Source organism: Corylus avellana, chromosome 4, assembly GCF_965113065.1.
Source record: "Corylus avellana chromosome 4, dhCorAvel1.hap1.2, whole genome shotgun sequence".
Lineage (NCBI taxonomy): Eukaryota > Viridiplantae > Streptophyta > Magnoliopsida > Fagales > Betulaceae > Corylus > Corylus avellana.
In genome coordinates this window covers 7,721,587-7,738,984 of record NC_142493.1, presented here as the reverse complement: position 1 = coordinate 7,738,984, position 17,398 = coordinate 7,721,587, and the positions used below count along the sequence as shown (strand labels likewise).

General features: G+C 34.8%; 2 protein-coding genes across 13 annotated transcripts in view; both read left to right on the top strand.

Annotated features, from left to right (window-relative positions):
- Nucleotides 1-6,559, top strand: part of LOC132178529 (MADS-box protein JOINTLESS-like) — a 61,313-nt gene extending 54,754 nt beyond the window's left edge. For 3 of the 12 annotated variants that reach the window (XM_088515327.1, XM_088515326.1, XM_088515325.1), the window contains 6 exons: nt 3,515-3,576; nt 3,669-3,768; nt 3,870-3,911; nt 4,356-4,394; nt 4,514-4,598; nt 5,991-6,239. In XM_088515327.1, the coding sequence (XP_088371453.1) occupies nt 3,515-3,576; nt 3,669-3,768; nt 3,870-3,911; nt 4,356-4,394; nt 4,514-4,598; nt 5,991-6,178 (516 nt within the window). In that variant the 3' untranslated portion in view covers nt 6,179-6,239. The other 9 variants (XM_088515335.1, XM_088515334.1, XM_088515331.1 and 6 more) reach the window with 9 other exon arrangements.
- Nucleotides 6,560-9,059: 2,500 nt separating this feature from the next.
- On the top strand, nt 9,060-16,854 carry LOC132179479 (guanosine nucleotide diphosphate dissociation inhibitor At5g09550). The gene is made up of 13 exons (XM_059592212.2): nt 9,060-9,146; nt 11,528-11,590; nt 11,690-11,773; nt 12,478-12,585; nt 12,751-12,923; nt 13,359-13,470; nt 13,800-13,880; nt 13,965-14,027; nt 14,598-14,699; nt 14,854-14,978; nt 15,500-15,710; nt 16,215-16,289; nt 16,533-16,854. The coding sequence occupies exons 1-13, from the start codon at nt 9,060-9,062 to the stop codon at nt 16,584-16,586; spliced, it is 1,338 nt and encodes a 445-aa protein (XP_059448195.1). The 3' UTR covers nt 16,587-16,854.
- The last annotated feature ends 544 nt before the right edge of the window (nt 16,855-17,398 follow it).

Genomic DNA, 17,398 nt, shown 5'->3' with positions numbered 1-17,398 from the left:
TTTTAAAGAACAAGGCCTCAACCTGATGCCTCAACTCTAACTCCTTAGGACTCATGCGGTAATGAGGGCGTTTGGGAAGATTAGAACTTGGCACCAAGTCAATTTGATGTTGTATGTTTCTTAATGGTGGTAAACCCTCCGACAAATCCTCCAAAAACCCATTAAGGGTTTAGGCTCAACCTCCTTGCTTGGTAGGAATGCAAATTTAACATTATCAAATGTAAAGCTACACATGTTGTTCTTCCCATCATGTATAAATGCTCTATTGTATTGTCATGGTCTACCTAATAAAAGATGACAAGCATCCATGACCACCAAGTCATACCAAACCTTATTCCAATATTTGGAACCAATAGAAAATGATATTAAACAATGTTTAGGAATAGTTGCCTTGTTTCCTATCTTGAGCCACACCAAACAATAAGGACTAGGGTGCTTTTTTGTTTTCAAACCCCAATTTTTGCACAGCCTCCTCAAGCACTATATTCTCACAATTGCCCGAGCGAATCCCCTGGTACAAGTAGATTGGAAGATTTAAAACTCTGTTAAAGTATTAATCAAATAATTAAATTTATCATTTCCTATCAACTTAAGCTTTTGGAATAACTGATGATTTAACATAGTATCAGAGCAAAGATCTTGAGTTGAACCTTGACCCAACAATTTATCCACACTTCAATTAAAATAGTCCATGTGTTGTCTTGTCCCACATGAGGGGGGGGGGGGGGGGTGTGAAATTATTAATCAAATAATGAAATTTACCATTTACAATTAGCTTAAGCTGTTGAGATAACTAGTGATTTAAAAGCCTCCAATCTTCCTCTTCAGTCTTACAAGGTGTAAAGCATGCCCTCCACACCACCAATAAAGTACCCTCATCCCCCTGTAGAAGTTCCTCCTCAATCTCCTCTTCAACATCAAACTCAAGGCCTTGTTCCATATCAAGCAAGGCTTCATCCATTGACTCCCCGAACTCAATGAACAACCTTTTACCATACTGGTCACCCTTTCTACAATCTACCATTCTATGTCTCGGTTCATCACATTTAAAGCAAAATGGCAAGGCACTAGTCGAAGCCGCCTTGTTAGGTTGCGCGTTCAACTACCCTATAGTCTGCATAGGCGGTAGAACCGCACCATGTGTAGGGGGTGTAGGATTAGGGCAATTATTACCCCCATTGCTTCCTCCTACTAAACCAAATGGTCTCCTAGACAATGTCTTCTCTAGATCTAAAGCCCTTTGATGAGCTTCAAACACATATGAGGGATCAAAAAAATTCAAGGTACCTTGAAATTGCTGTCTCATACATCTAATATACCTTGAGACCAATTGATCAACCAACTTCTCCATATCCAAATAGGCCACCAACTTGTAGAACTATGCAGTGTCATCATCCATAGTTTGTGCACCTTGCCTAAGATTCTAAAGTGGTTGGCACATGGTTCTCACATAATTATGGGACAACAATGTGGCCTTCATATGCTTCAATAGTTTCTCCCAACTATTGATCTTTGTTTTTCCTTATCGCATTGTACTTTCCTTCAATTGTTTTCACTACGCAATGGCTCTTCCCCAAAATTTGGTTGCCACCAAAGGAACTCTTCTATCATCTTGCACTTCCTTGAAATCCAAGACTTCCTCCACAACGGCAACCCAATCCAAGAATTCTTTAGGTTGCAAACAACCTTGGAATTTTGGTGTCATTGCATGATTAACTAGTTAAGTTTGAACCCGGACTCCCATCTGCTAGCATTGCTTGTCTCATACATCTAATATACCTTGAGACCAATTGATCATCCAACTTCTCCATATCCAAACATGCCACCAACTTGTAAAACTCTACCATGTCATCATCCACAATTCGTGCTCCTTGCCTGAGATTCTGTAGTTGTTGGCACATGGTTCTCACATAATTATGGGGCAACAATGTGGCCTTCATATGCTTCAATAGTTTCTCCCTAGTATTGATCTTTGTTTTTTCTTATCGCACTGTCCTTTGCTTCAATTGTTTCCTCCATGCAATGGCTCTTCCCCAAAATTTGGTTGCCACCAAACGAACTCTTCTATCATCTTGCACTTCCTTGAAATCCAAGACTTCCTCCACAACGGCTACCCAAGCCAAGAATTATTCAAGTTGCAAACAACCTTGGAATTTTGGTATGTTAAGTTTGAACCCAAACTCCTATCTGCTAGCGTTGCTTCGCACAATGGGACACTCCCTCCTTGCTTTACGGCCCGCAAATAGGATTAACAAGTTCATCCTCAACGCCAAACTTGTCTTCCTCCGCAAAATGTAGCCTTGTTTGACAGCAATACCCCTTTACACCACTCAAGCCATAGCCCAAAATACCTAGTAATTGATCCTTAACAGTATCAATCGTACTACAAGTAATCCCAGACATACCTTTAAACTCAAGAAATCTTCCCTTTAGAGAAGATAATTACGTCATGCGCATAACAAATATTTGTGTGATGCTTCAAAAAAATTAGCTTCCTTTAATTACACTAAATGCAACTACAAATTAACACATTATCCACAATATATACCCTCTTTTGAGATTTTATATTATGAATAAAAATAAAAACCTTAAAAGTTTCTTCAAATAGTTGATTTATACCTTTAAACTTAAGGGTTTACCTTATTTACAATGCTTTTCAGCCTTATTTCCTTAACTTGTACGTAAATGTTAATGCAGGTAGCTGTATCATTGTCATAAGGAAACATGATTCAGGATTGTTTATTAAACCGTTATCTGAAATTTTCTTGAAACTTACATGTAAAAGAAATTGTGCCATAATATGAAAGCTAGATGCGCCTTCTGGAACAACTTTGAGAACAAGTTACTTGATATAGCAATCAAAGAATGATGACCCTACCATTTACAACATCCTTAAATATATACTGTTAGAATAAATAAATTATAAATATGTTCTTTCTCCATAGCATGTGTAAATAAATCTAACAATGTCATACCTTCAATATTCTCATGACAAGCTTTCAATATCTACCTCCATCAATCTCTTGTAGATATCCAAACATATAGAAGAAGACTGAAGAAGATTGTGTTTTATATGTGGAGAGAGACTATTACTCTCAATCCTAATTTTCACATAATGACCTAGTGAAGCCTAATGGGTAAACGTCACTTATATATAGGGTGAGAGTAAATGGTTTCCTCATGTGTCCACAAAATTGGCACATCCTATTATGGACCCAAAACAAACAAATGACTATGTTAGTCCACCCAAAAGGAATAAATATAACATATACAACATCCTTAAATATCTCTAATGGAACACAGGAAATGCCTACATAATTTAACAATTGTTTTATATATATATATATATATATATATATATATATATATATATAACCGGGGTATCTGGGGCTTTCTCCGTCTAGATCCCTGAGACACCATTCAAAGCAACTATTAAAATTGTTATATTAAAAGTGCTTGCAGATAGATCATATACTAAAAATCTTCATGAATGGCTACTCTTTGTGCCTTTTAGCTTGACAACAGTGCGTACACCTTGTTAAGCAATGAAATCGTCGAGAAGACTCATGAACTGAGGTATATTGTAACGACATTGCTATATCAAGTTGTTATAGTAATGACATGCAAGTTCCACACTAAATTAATGTATAAATGATTACACCAAACAGGCAGATGAAGGGAGAAGAGCTCCAAGGATTGAACATGGAAGAACTACAGAAACTAGAGCAACTTCTCAAAGTAGGCTTGAGCCGCGTTTCAAATACAAAGGTTTGTCTCTCTTTGTTGTCTCAATTTTCTGGCATTATATTATTGGAGCATTGAAATTTCTGAACTTGTCTCTTAACAAGAGAAGTTTTTACGTTTTTCAGGATGAAAGATTTGTAGAAAAGATCGGTGCCCTTGAGCAGAAGGTCATATGCCAAACTTTAAAATTTTTACGACATTCCATGCAATTATTATAATTTCAAAAAATATAGAATGTAAAAACATCTTCATGCTTTTATTTCTTAGGTGATGATATTCTTGAATGCGTAGTTGTGCACAATTACTTAATTTTAGATCTAAGTATTTGATAACTAGAAATTAATATGTTTATGCAAGTTCATAAAAATGATGGAGACAACTAATTTGTTTTCGTTTTGTCAAGGTCTTTGTATGTGCATTGGATTTTCTCCTTTTCTCACTAACAGAAACGTTTTTATGTCTTGGGGTTTTTCTAAAAAATGTTTTACCATTTGGGTTTCTATGTTGTTGGTTTTGTTCTCTTGTGATGTGTTGTAGGTGCCTGAGGTTGGCCCTACCTTCGCTTTTTTTGAGGTTGTAAGTTGTGTTAGTTGCTATCCCTTGAAATGCAGGGAGCTCAAATGATGGAGGATAACAAGAGACTAAAGCAGGTATCAGGTTGTGAATTTCGTTCTTTATCTTTGTTTCACTACTTTCTCAATTTATGAAAATGTCTCTTTTCAGCAGATGGAAAAGCAGTTTAACATTCTAACAAATGTAATTGAACAAGGTCACTCATCTGAGTCGACCACCAATATTTGCAGCTCAGCTGATCCTCCTCAAGGCCAAGACAACGACACTTCTCTCAAGTTGGGGTAAGTTTGCAACTTTTTTTTTTTTGGATGAATAACAATTTCATTCCACACAAAGAATTACAAAACTCACTCCAGCAAGACAAACCTAGCTGGAACCTAAAGCACAGTTGCTTAGCAACTAACAAATTTACAACAACTTTTTCCCAACTATAGACAGAAAACTCTGCTATATATATTGCTACTGCAACCTAAAAACAATGAAGCTGTGAAGAAACAGACCTCCACAAACAGCATGAAAACAACTTAGACAACATTTACATCAACAACCTCCAATACAAAGAAGCTAACAAAAACAACAACCAAAAACACAAAATGAGTAAAAGCCAAATCTCCACAGCCAACAAGAATCAACCTCCAATCAAAAGGAAGCCCTAAGTCAGGAAACTCGAAGGAATACCCTAATTGTCACAAATCTTGTCATTGGCTTCTGATTGCCAAACTTAACATTGTTCCTATGTTTTCAAATATTATAAACAGTAGCACCCAAAGCAAGTTTGCAAACCAAACTAGAAAGAATTTTCCCTTTCCAATCCTTCAAACGAACTCTCACAACCTCATCCCACCCAGTACAGAAAGAGCTTAAGGATTTTGTTTGCAACATTCCAACAATATTTTTGTTTTTCTGGTTTTCTGTTTATAATATGCAGTTAGAATATTAAGAATTCAATCCAGGGATATCTCCAATTAAATTTTAATATTTTGGGTGTGGTATCCCACATTGCCTAGGTGTAGAAAAAAGGATGTGCTTATATAGGAGCATGCTCTCTTTAAATGGTATGAAGCCTTTCGGGTTAAACCCAACAATAAACAATATGGGCTGACATCCCACATTGCCTGGACCTCTCCATTCCATTTGAAATGGAGGGGATCCATGGATGTCGAAAAGAGGATGTCCTTATTTATATAGGAGTATGTTGGTATGAGGCTTTTTGGGTAGACTCTATAACAAAACCATGCGAGATGAGGCCCAAAGCGGAGTAAGGCTGTTACATAGGGCCTTTCCCTCTCCCCCTTTCCGGTGAAAAATACCTCCCTCCCTATCTCTCTCTCTCTCTCTCTCCCTCTGCATTCTGCCAGCGTCTCCCTGGCCAGTTCACCTTCCCCTCTCCCTTTCCAGCCGGCGAAATCCCCTCTCTCTCTCTCTCTCATATTTACCTAAGCAAATAGTTTTAGTTTCAATACAACAACACATTTACCAAACAGATGGATCTGTCCTTGGGTTTAACTATTTAGTGTTATAACAATATATTCTTTTATTGTTTTGTTGGTATTAGCTGAGTAATTGTTAGTTGTAGTATGCTGTCTTGAATAGCTTGCTATTGTTGGTTTTTATATCTGTTGGTATTTGGAAAATGTAGTTTGTCCAAATGCTGAGTGGTTTGGATGTTGCAGGGTGTTTGATCTCAGAAGATTTAGATTTTGGTGTCTGTATAAATGTTGTTTTCTTTTGGTGGGAGTTGTTTGTGGCATATGAGGAGTTGTCTGTATCAATGATGCTTTGTTGGAATAGGAGGATCTTGTGGATTTCTGTTGGAGAGTGTTGTATTCTTTGTTTTGTTAATAAATATATATTCTTTTAACATTATCTAGAAATATAAGAATAATTATATGACATTAGTGGTTTCAGTGATATTGGTTTCAACTCATCAATAGCTTTGGTTGGTGACAAAATGCCAAGCAGGTTACCTTTCCCTGATTGATTTTGAAAGATAAAGAAGGTCAAGAGTACATGCGACGCATTTTCTCAATTGAAAAACAAGCATGTCTAAATAAAGCTCAGCTCACTGTTGTAGATAAAGACCGATTTGTATACGCTAGTTGATCAAAGAAAGTCCCACTTGTGTATATGGTGATCAGCTACAGATGCTGAATTATGTTTAGAATGTATGATAATGATAGAAATTCTTTGTGATAAATGGAGATTTGTTTACATTTGAAATTATTCAAATTATTCATAAAGAGTCTTGTACACAATCAAATCAAGTAATAATAGCAAAATGTAGCAGACCTTTAGGACAATTACCTAGTTGTGAACGGAGGTGTATAACACCGAACCGTCCAAAAGTCCTTTGTCTACATTGTCTCTCTTTCTTCCTCTTTTCTCTTTAATTTTCATTTAATTATGAGATTCTTCAGAGTCAAGGGCTAATTTGTTACCATGGATGAATAACATTTCTTGACCATTTCTAGTAATTTTACCACTTGTTCCAGATGAGCAAGGGCTAAAGTGAACCACGGCAAACCCATTTCAATCAAGGATTATACGTTAGAGACCCGATGTTGAGCAAGGGTAATATGCTCAACATGCCCAAATCGAATGGGGTTAATCATTCTTTGCCTTAAGTTGAGCAGGGTGGTGAGCTCAACAAACCCAATTCGCATGTGATTAACCTGTGGAGCCTTAGTTGAGCGGGGTAGTTTGCTCAACCTGGCCTTTTGATTGAATGGGGGAGAACACTCAACAAACCCAATCTATTTGGGGTTTAACATTCGAAGCCTTAGTTGAGCAGGGTGGTTTGCTTAATCATTTTGGTTAAGGCATTTCTCTGCTACCAGTTTAATGTTAAGGCAAAGTAGCAGAGCCTTAATTAGGGTATTTTCAAGTAATTAAGCGAAAACGCCAGAGATGTTATTTAGGCTAAATTAATATGACTCAAGATAATTAGAAGCATGTGAGAGGACCTTAAGCAAGTCTTTGATATAATTATTAAAATCACGTCTGGTATGGTTCATGCATGGTAAGTATTGATTTTATTTTTATTTATTTTTTTTTTTTTGACAGGATTCTATCAGGCAATCTAAGTTTAAAAATAAGGTTTTTTCTAAAAAGTTTTTTCTTGCAATCTTACCCATATGTTAGAGTATTTTTGTTAAATTCTAATGGAGGGGTGATAAATTCTCAAAATACCCCTGTATTTTTTTTTTTAAAAAAAAATTATTTATAATTAAAAGGTAATTTTATAATTTCATAAAGTTTACAGAGGTATAATAGTCATTTCACCATTTGATCGTCTAATTTAACCCAAAACCCTATAAAGAGGGGAATTTTAAAAGTTCAATACATTAAACTATTTCAGCTCGGAGTATATGAGCACATTCGAGTCTCCCGCTTAGAAACATACAAGCCCATCTAAATCATATTATCTTAGCTATGAGATTATATATATATATATATATATATATATATATATATATATATATATATATATATATCGACTAGAAACATGTACATACAATCTCATCTAAGTCATAGCATAATTGTCATATAAAGATTTATTACAGGTTTTCTGTTGCGTTGTTTTATTATGGATATAAAAGTGGTTAATTAAGCAAAAATTTCCACTTTCGCCCTTGAATTTATGGTGGGGCGTTACAATTATGAAAGAAAAATTACACAAGAATAAAGAGAAATGAAAAATATTCTTTTTTCAGTTCATGAAATGGCATGAACTTATAAAAAAACAATAATTTTTTTAAAAAAAATCCCCTAATAATTGATATTTTTTCTTAATTTCCACCATAGGCAATTGTATTGTTATGACTCTTGTGATGCAAAAGGCACTAAAAGACTTTCATTTTTAGGTGTTTTTTAGTTTTAGGTGAATATTATTTTAAAAAAATCCAGTAAAAAAATAAAGGTCAATTTATTTTTTACTTTTTAAAAAAATAATATGAAAAAAATACCTAGCATTCTCCATTTATGAACAAGAAGGACACTTTCAATCTTGACGGAGATTCCCTTGAGAGATGGACTCTCTAAATCTATGGGTATTATCACACGTGTATTGGTGCTAAAATTAGTACACAAAAATCTGTAATATCAATCAAGTAAAAAAAAAAAAAAAAGGATAATTATCAGAATTCTCTAAAATTTTAAAAATGTTTTTATTATAGAATTTTTGAAATCCTAATTATTTTTAATTAAATCATTTAAATTTTAGTAACTCATCATACACTTTAGTACAATATAATAAATGAAGAAAAAATTAATATATCCTATAATTATAATAAATACAAAAAAAAAAAAACCATAATATATATATATATATATATATATATATATATATATATATATGGTTCTTTTTTTGTTTAAAAAAATATTATAATGTGACATAAATTTTACATTTTGAAAAAAAAAAAAAATTCTATTTGAGTTGTTTATTAATATTTTATTTTAAAATTAAAAAAATAAAAATTAATTAATTAATTAACGAACATAGCGGTTAGTACTCTAAACTGAACCACATATCAACCTTAATCCACGAATGTGTGCTCTGTACGCCACGCGCTTAATGTAGCGTGAACGTAGCGGTACTCGCCAGTCTCGGTACTTCCCGCTAAAGACCTGTTCCAAATCTCACACTTTTGTCACATACAGAAAACCATCTCTCTCTCTCTCTCTCTCTCTCTCTCTTTGCAATTTTCTTTGTTTTTCTGAGAAAACTATTGATTTGACCAGCCATGGATGAAGAGTATGACGTGATTGTTCTTGGGACTGGTCTCAAGGAGTGCATCCTCAGTGGCCTTCTCTCTGTTGATGGACTCAAAGTAATGCATCTCTCTCTTTTAGTATTTCTCTCCCAATATTTAACTGCATTCCTTGTTTGTTTGTTTGTTTTTGGGTCAAAGATTTCTTGGATAGTACAATGTCATATGAAAAGAAGAGAAAAAACCAACAAATGTATCTTTTTTTTGTAATGTCCCATGAAACTCGAATGATTCATACTTGTACAATACTTAATGCACATGGCCATCAATTTCTATATATATAAAAGGTGGGGGCTATCCGCAGTATTGGGATTTACGGTAATTACCTGCTTAAATTGTTAGCAATTTGTGCAGATAATATGAGAGATCATATGTATTACTATCCAGCCATTTATCTGAGCATGTGGATCTTATATATGATCTCTCACATTACTTGCCAAATTGTTAGCAATTCGAAAAAAGAAAAAAATTAAAAATTAAAAATTGCCTGATCCTTATCCCGGCCTGCCCGTCTTCCTTGAGGGTGGCTTTAACTTCTGTAAATGCATGTGCATGTCGACATTAAATGAATGGAGGATCCACTGAAATTCTTAGGGAAATATTATTTTATTAGTAGTGAGACACATGGCAGAACAGTGACCCTTGGATGGAAGATAGACGGCTTAAATCTGAAATTTCAGAAACTGAAATTCCCTGGGAATTTCAATAGATCCTGATCCTTCCATTCCAATGGGACAACCAATCATCCCAAAGGCCAAAGGCCACAATGTCTTACTTTTTTCTGTGCAATCAATTTCTTCTACCAACAGAGATTTTCCAAATATCACATTTTTTTTTCCGGTAAAACTTGCTATGTGGTGCATTGGGACCAGGAAAAAAAAAAATTGTACGGATTAATTGGCACAAGATATGGGATTTAGTTTATTACTTGAATAAAATCAATGAATGCTAAGCTCCTAAATGTCAGATCTAATGTAAAACTGGCCTTTCGAGCATTCATCTCAAAGGCATTAAAAATTCTTTGAGGCTAAAGGAGTAAAGTATGGTCTTGTTACAGCTAGCTGAGGACCACCAAGGCAAAATCAAAGGGGTTAGGGGCACCGAATATATATATATCTTAAGTCATAGGGTGTGGGGTTTTCTATTTGTCTAGCACAAGAAATCAACAGCATCATATTGCTTCTCACACTACTTTCTGGTTGATTTTTATTATCTTACAAATATGTTTCCTTTTGTCTACCTCAATGCTCTTTTACCATGTTTCATGAAGTTATTAGAGTTATTGGCATCCTTGGTTTTGGTGCAACTTATATGCCCCATTTCCACTATAAGGGTGTACTTAAACTTAGTTTGTAACATTCCAGTTCCACATTGGAAAAGATGAATAGCTCACATTGAGTGAGCAGATTATAAAAACACTCATAGGTGCTAGGTCCCAAATTGGTTCCTTATTAGATGAGACCAGGATTTAAATGTCATTATAGGGAGCTCCAATTGTACTTTGCTAGTCCTTTTGGAGTGATAAAGTAGATGTGGCTAGCGTCCTTCCTATGTCATTTTTAATATCAAAGCAACCTAGTAACACCATGTGATACTGAAGCACTGAATGACCCGGGCTTGATGAAGACGTCAAAGATTTAAGGGGGGAGATTGTAACACCCCACTCTCACATTGGGAAGATGAATAACCCACATGAAGTGGGCGGATTATAAAGGCACTCATGGCTAGCGTCCTTCCTATGTCATTTTTAATATCAAAGCAACCTAATAACACTATGTGATACTGAAGCACTGAATGGCGCGGGCTTGATGAAGACGTCAAAGATTTAAGGGGGGAGATTGTAACACCCCAGTCTCACATTGAGAAGATAAATAACCCACATGAAGTGGACGGATTATAAAGGCACTCATGGTGCTAAGTCCCACATTGGTTTTTGACTAGGTGAGATATGGCTTTATAAGTAATTATAAGGAGCTCCAATTGTAACTTGACTAGTCCTTTTGGAGTGATAACGCAAATGTTACTAGTACTTGCCCTAAATCGTTACAAATAGTATCAGAGTAACATGGCAACACCAATTGGTACTAGAGCACTATATGACTTGGCCCTTACAAGAACATCAAAGATGTAAAGGGGAGAGATTATAACACCTTAGTCCCACATTGAGAAGCTAAATAGCCCACATAGAGTGGACAGATTATAAAGGCACTCATGAGTGCTAAGTCCCACATTAGTTTCTTATCAGATGAGAATGAGTTTTATAGTGATTCTAGGGAGCCTTAATTGTAACTTAACTAGTCCTTTTAGAGTGATAGCACATATGTGGCTAACGCTTTTTCTAAGTCGTTACAGACCATCTTAGGATTAGCTGCTGATTTTTGCTTTGATTCTCATTTTAATAATCTATTCTCTAGTTCTTCACTTTGTATTCATTGAAACAGGTATTGCATATGGACAGAAACGACCATTATGGAGGAGCCTCATCCTCTCTTAATCTTACACAGGTTAACTCTTGTTATACATACATTAATAACCTGTCCATATTTATCTGAATTTTTTTTCTCTGTTTTTCCTTGGTAAAACTTAGTTTTTCTGCTATGTAGCTTTGGAAGAGTTTAAGAGGAAATGACGAGCCTCCAGAAAGATTGGGCTCAAGCAGAGAGTACAATGTTGATATGATCCCTAAGGTACTTACAGTTTTATGTAATGACCTATTTATCAGATGATAATATAGTTCTAGTGTGGTATTTTTTTATGCTTTAAGTCGCATATTTTACCTAATGTTTCTCATATTGTTAAGGCAATGCAACATCTGGATGTTGTAACTTTATAATGTGTAAAATGTGCGCACAAAAAACACACATATTACTCATATATGGATTTCCTTGTAAAGTTCCCTCTTTATCCACTTTCTAGCTAGTTTAGAATATGATGTACCCTATTCATAAGTGAATTAAGGATGAAGTTATCATTTTGTTTTCTTTATAAAGGGTTTAAATTACGAATTAAGGATGAAGTTATCATTTTATCCACTTTATGAAGTTATCAATCTTCCCTAAGGCATTGCTGTGCCGATTTTTGCAGCAAGCAAGGCAGCGCATTGCTTTGAGTACTATTAATAGCAAAAAAGTGGCACTATTGTGCCTTGTTAACCTTTTTTTTCACCGTGCATTGCTTCCCGGCAAATTTCCCTTGAATTAAACACTTTCCCAAGGCAATGCTTTGTCTATTTTGAGGCAAGCAAGGCAGGGCATTGCTGAGTAATATTACTTGCAAGAAATAAGTGGCACTATTGTGATTTGTTTGCCTTTTTTAACATGCATTGCTGCCTTGCCAAACATTTCCCTTGAATGTGTCATCTTCTATAATCTGCTTTTGTATACTTTTGTAGTTCATGATGGCCAATGGTAAACTGGTCCGCATTCTCATCCACACAGATGTTACTAAGTATCTACACTTCAAGGCTGTAGATGGTAGTTTTGTGTACAATAAAGGAAAGGTATGAAGCATGTCTACAATTTAGGTTTTCTTTTATCTTTCAACTTTCTTTCTTTTTATTTTTTTGAATTTGGTCATTTATGATTGAACCTTTGTCTTTCAACATTTCAGTACTGCATATTCCTGTTCTAAATGAAAGCTTACAATAAAATATCATCCTGTTTAGATTTACAAAGTTCCAGCAAGTGATGTTGAAGCACTGAAATCATCACTGATGGGTCTGTTTGAGAAGCGTCGTGCGCGGAAGTTTTTCATTTTTGTCCAAGACTATGAAGATAATGATCCAAAATCTCATGAGGGGCTTGATTTGAACAAAGTTACAGCAAGGGAGCTTATCACGTATTATCTCATTTCCTTTTCTTTTAGATTACTTTCTATAAGAATACAGTTGACTTGAACTAGATAAATGTGGATAGTGCAGGTAAGACAGACTTAGCTTAATAATGATGGAAATTATAATTGTAATTGTAAGAAGAAAGTAACCAAAAATCAGCAGGGTATAATGGCTAATCCTGTTACATAATTTTAATTAAAATTGCTAATTCAACTTTTGTTGCACTCATAGAAGGTAGAAATGATTATGCATCTGATAATTTCTTTGGATATTTGCACTCTGAAACAACATCTCTGATCATGGTAACATGGCCATTTTTATTTCTTTATATCAAATTATCTATGGTTCTTAAGTAGTGCCTGAATTTGATTGTTTTGCTGATTCAACAATGTCTATTAAATATACCATAACTTGACATATGATAATTTGTTTCAATGTAGAAAATATGGGTTAGAAGATGATACAATTGACATTATTGGTCATGCATTGGCACTTCATATTGATGATAGTTACTTGGATCAGCCAGCTATGGATTTTGTGAAGAGAATGAAGGTGCAACTAATTTTCCACCACCATTTTTTTAGCATCTGCTGTTGTTGTTTCTACTGCATGCATCAAAAATTATATCTATTTCAGAGTAATATATGAAGATAGGATTTTACTTCCAATTATAGCAGTTTTTCCAAGGGGGTTCTTGAGCATTAATATCAACTGAAGTAGTCATAGAATAAACCTCTCATGTCTGTGCTTCTCACTAATATAAATTCTTGCTAGTAAACTTCTGCATAATCATAATACATCTTTATCTAATGTATAGTTGATTAACAATAATTATTTTTAAGTTCAGCAGCACTGACATTATTTTCCCTCTTTCTGTAAAGCTCTATGCAGAGTCTTTGGCACGTTTTCAAGGAAATTCTCCTTATATCTATCCAATGTATGGACTGGGAGAATTGCCTCAGGTTTGTTTTTCACCTGTAACATTGAGGAAATGTTCAGAGCTATTATAAGTTGCAATTATGATTTTTTTGTGTACTTATTGGCAGGCATTTGCACGTCTAAGTGCAGTTTATGGTGGTACTTACATGCTTAATAAGCCAGAATGCAAGGTAAAGTTGTCAAAATATGAGTCTCCTTTTACTGGTGTTATTGTAAGCTGTGCAAACCTTTCGAGGCTTTCACCTTGACATAAACTCAACAAAATTAGCTTGAGGCTGACCTTTTGAGAAAAGGAGTATGGCCCCAAAGCAAGGAACAAAGCAGCAAATTAAACCCAAGGGAACTTGTTTTTACTGTGGTTGCTTTGACTATTGTTGATTTATCATCTGTCCTCCTGCATGAGTGTTTCATACTTTTTATAGTTATCCTCTTTTCGTTCTTTTATATAAGAAAAATTATAAATTTTACATGACACAACTTCTTTAAGCATCCCCTATGAATCAGAGTATCAACCATCAAACCTCTATTCCAGAGACATCTTTTAGGTAAAGGGTCTCTAACATCTGTAGTAGCCAATTTCTGAGGCCTTGTACTTGCATGGAGTTCAATGTTCATTGCTTTTCACTTTTATTGCCATTCCCTAACTCTTTATAAATCCACAACTAAAATAGAGTCCGTTTTATATTCACTTTTGGTAATAGAGTTAACTTTCAATTACTATTCCACTTATTGGATGATAGGTGGAGTTTGACAATAATGGGAAAGCCTTTGGTGTGACTTCTGAAGGAGAAACTGCTAAATGCAAGAAAGTTGTTTGTGATCCATCATATTTGCCTGATAAGGTAACTTGTAACCAACTCATAAATAGTGCAGCTTTCTCCTGCTCAACTGGTTGATGTGCTGAAATGCAACCTTGCAGTTCAAGACTGAAACACCCAATTTATTTTTTACCACCATATGTGGCCTTCATCTGCCAATCTCTTTAAAATGAAACAGGTTAAAAAGGTGGGAAAGGTTGCCCGTGCTATATGTATAATGAGCCATCCTATTCCAGACACCAATGATTCTCACTCAGTCCAGGTCATCCTGCCACAGAAGCAACTCGGCCGCAAATCCGATATGTATGTGTGCTTAATTCTTTATTCCTTTTTGATGACGAAAACTATGTAACAGCCAGTTCACATTTTCCAGGTGTAATATAAGTGTAGTTCACTCTATCATCTTTAATAGTGTTATAGTTCCATTATGCAACATAGTTTTCTATGTTACTTATTAATGGAACCAAAGCATTGCGCATGTTTTTCACTGCTAAAATTGTCATAAGCATCTATTTTACATTTGCAATTTTTGTTGATGTCGTTTATTTTTAAGAAGACATGTTCCTGTTCCTCAGAGTCATCATATTGGAGTATTCCGTGGGAATTTTGAAGGATAAAATAAAATGCAGAGCCCTCTCTGACAGCCGATTATAGAGGCTTGTGTCCTTCAGAATGCAGTATCAAACCCAACACAGTACTATTATAATGCCCTTCACTTACTATTGCCAAATGAGATGATAAAATTTAAAAAAGGAAATTAGAAGTGTAACAACTTTTTTATCCTAGGTACCTTCAAAATGTAACTTCTAAATTTGTGGATGCAGGTACCTCTTCTGTTGCTCCTATGCTCACAATGTGGCTGCAAAAGGGAAGTTCATTGCTTTTGTTTCGACAGAAGCAGAAACTGACAAACCAGATGTGGAATTGAAGGCTGGCATTGACCTCCTTGGACCAGTGGAGGAAGTTTTCTATGACACTTATGATAGATTTGTTCCCACAAACAATCATGAAGTTGATAGTTGCTTCATATCTACTGTAAGTACACATAAATGCATCTCTTATACTTTGATTCTTCCAGAAAGGATTAACATCCCTTTCTTTGCAACCTGCTAATATCCCAACTGAAAAAGAAACTCAAAGCAATAGCAGATGATTTCTATTGTACTAATGTTTTATTATATTCAGAAATCAAGAACAGAAAAGAAATTATCAGCCAATTCACAGAAAAAAAAAAAAAAAAAATTCCTGTAGTTGGTTGAAGGCACAAAAGTATATATTGTTTGTGGTAATGGATCCAAACAAGGTGGATTGTATCTTCTTGATGACTTATATGTTTTGTTTGACAGTAACTATTTCTATTTGTTCAGAAACTTTTTTTTTTTTTTTTCTTTTTGTCTTTCATGGATATCTACACCTTGTAAAATTGCAATCCTAGGGTGGTCTTTGATGTTTCCTTTATGAAGGATTTGCAAAAAAATTGGTATATGCATATAAGTTGGGAATTTAGATTTACTGGTTGGCTTGTTGCACTTCTTGCAGAGCTATGATGCAACAAGTCACTTTGAGTCCACCGTCGATGATGTGATTCAATTGTACAGTAAGATTACTGGAAAGGTATGTTTTTTGTACAGAATGTGATGCTTTATATCTCCGTTTTTTCAATCCTCATTTCGTAGATCAAAAGTGTGATTTTAAACCAAATCGCAGAATATATATCATTTGGAAGTGCATATTAAAAAAAAAGGGGGAGGTGGGTTTTAAAAAATGCACGTTTTTAAAAGCTAAACTACGTTTTTAAAATGGCACATTTTAAAATCGCTATACTTAGTTTGCCATCTCACTTTCTGTATATTTCAGGCTCTTGATCTTTCCGTGGACCTAAGTTCTGCAAGTGCTTCTGCTGAGGAATGAAATTCTTCCATCTCATCTTAATGTTAGCGAAGCACTCCAATTGTCTCTTCAAATTTTCATCCATCTGTTGAAAATAAAAATAAAAACATGGCTGTTGTTTATTGGTTTTGTTATGCTCTAAAGCTGAGATTGGGAGCTTTTGTTCAACTAAGTTGTCCCTGAATCTTTTGAGTTTTTTGCTTATATGATACTAGAATGATAAAAAAGTGATTGAAACAGGTGCCTTATATCCAACCATAGCTGAGATTTGGCTTTTCATGGTTGGGCATATCTTCAATTTTGTGGCAAAAGATTCTTAGTTTAATATTTACAATGAGATAACAACTTGGTGAAATTGGCTTGTTCATCCAAAGGGAAACACCAGCATTCACATTGTTCAAGTTGATTGGTAGCTATGAAATTTAATTTCAAGTTTTTTACGAGAAAGAGTGTGAAATTAAATCTGAACCATTGAAAAAACTATCATACTGTAATTTTTTTACGGTGCCTAAACCAAATCCCCTGTGCCACTGAATACACACAAAATAGGATGAAAATGGAGGGGTTTTTGTCATCTCTACTTATTTTGCTTGATACCAAAAAGTTTCTCGTAATGTAGTAATCAAACTTTCCGCTTTAATGTTTTCTAACTGGTGTTCTTCATGCATGTTCACACCATTCTGTCTAGAAATCGTACTATAACTAGATGAGTAATTATATTCATCACCTCCTCCTCCCTCAAAACCTATATAGCATGGTCTTCTCAATCAAAAAGTTAATCTCGGTGTACTAAATGTTATAAAAGATTACGTCACATAAGCTTTAAGGGATCG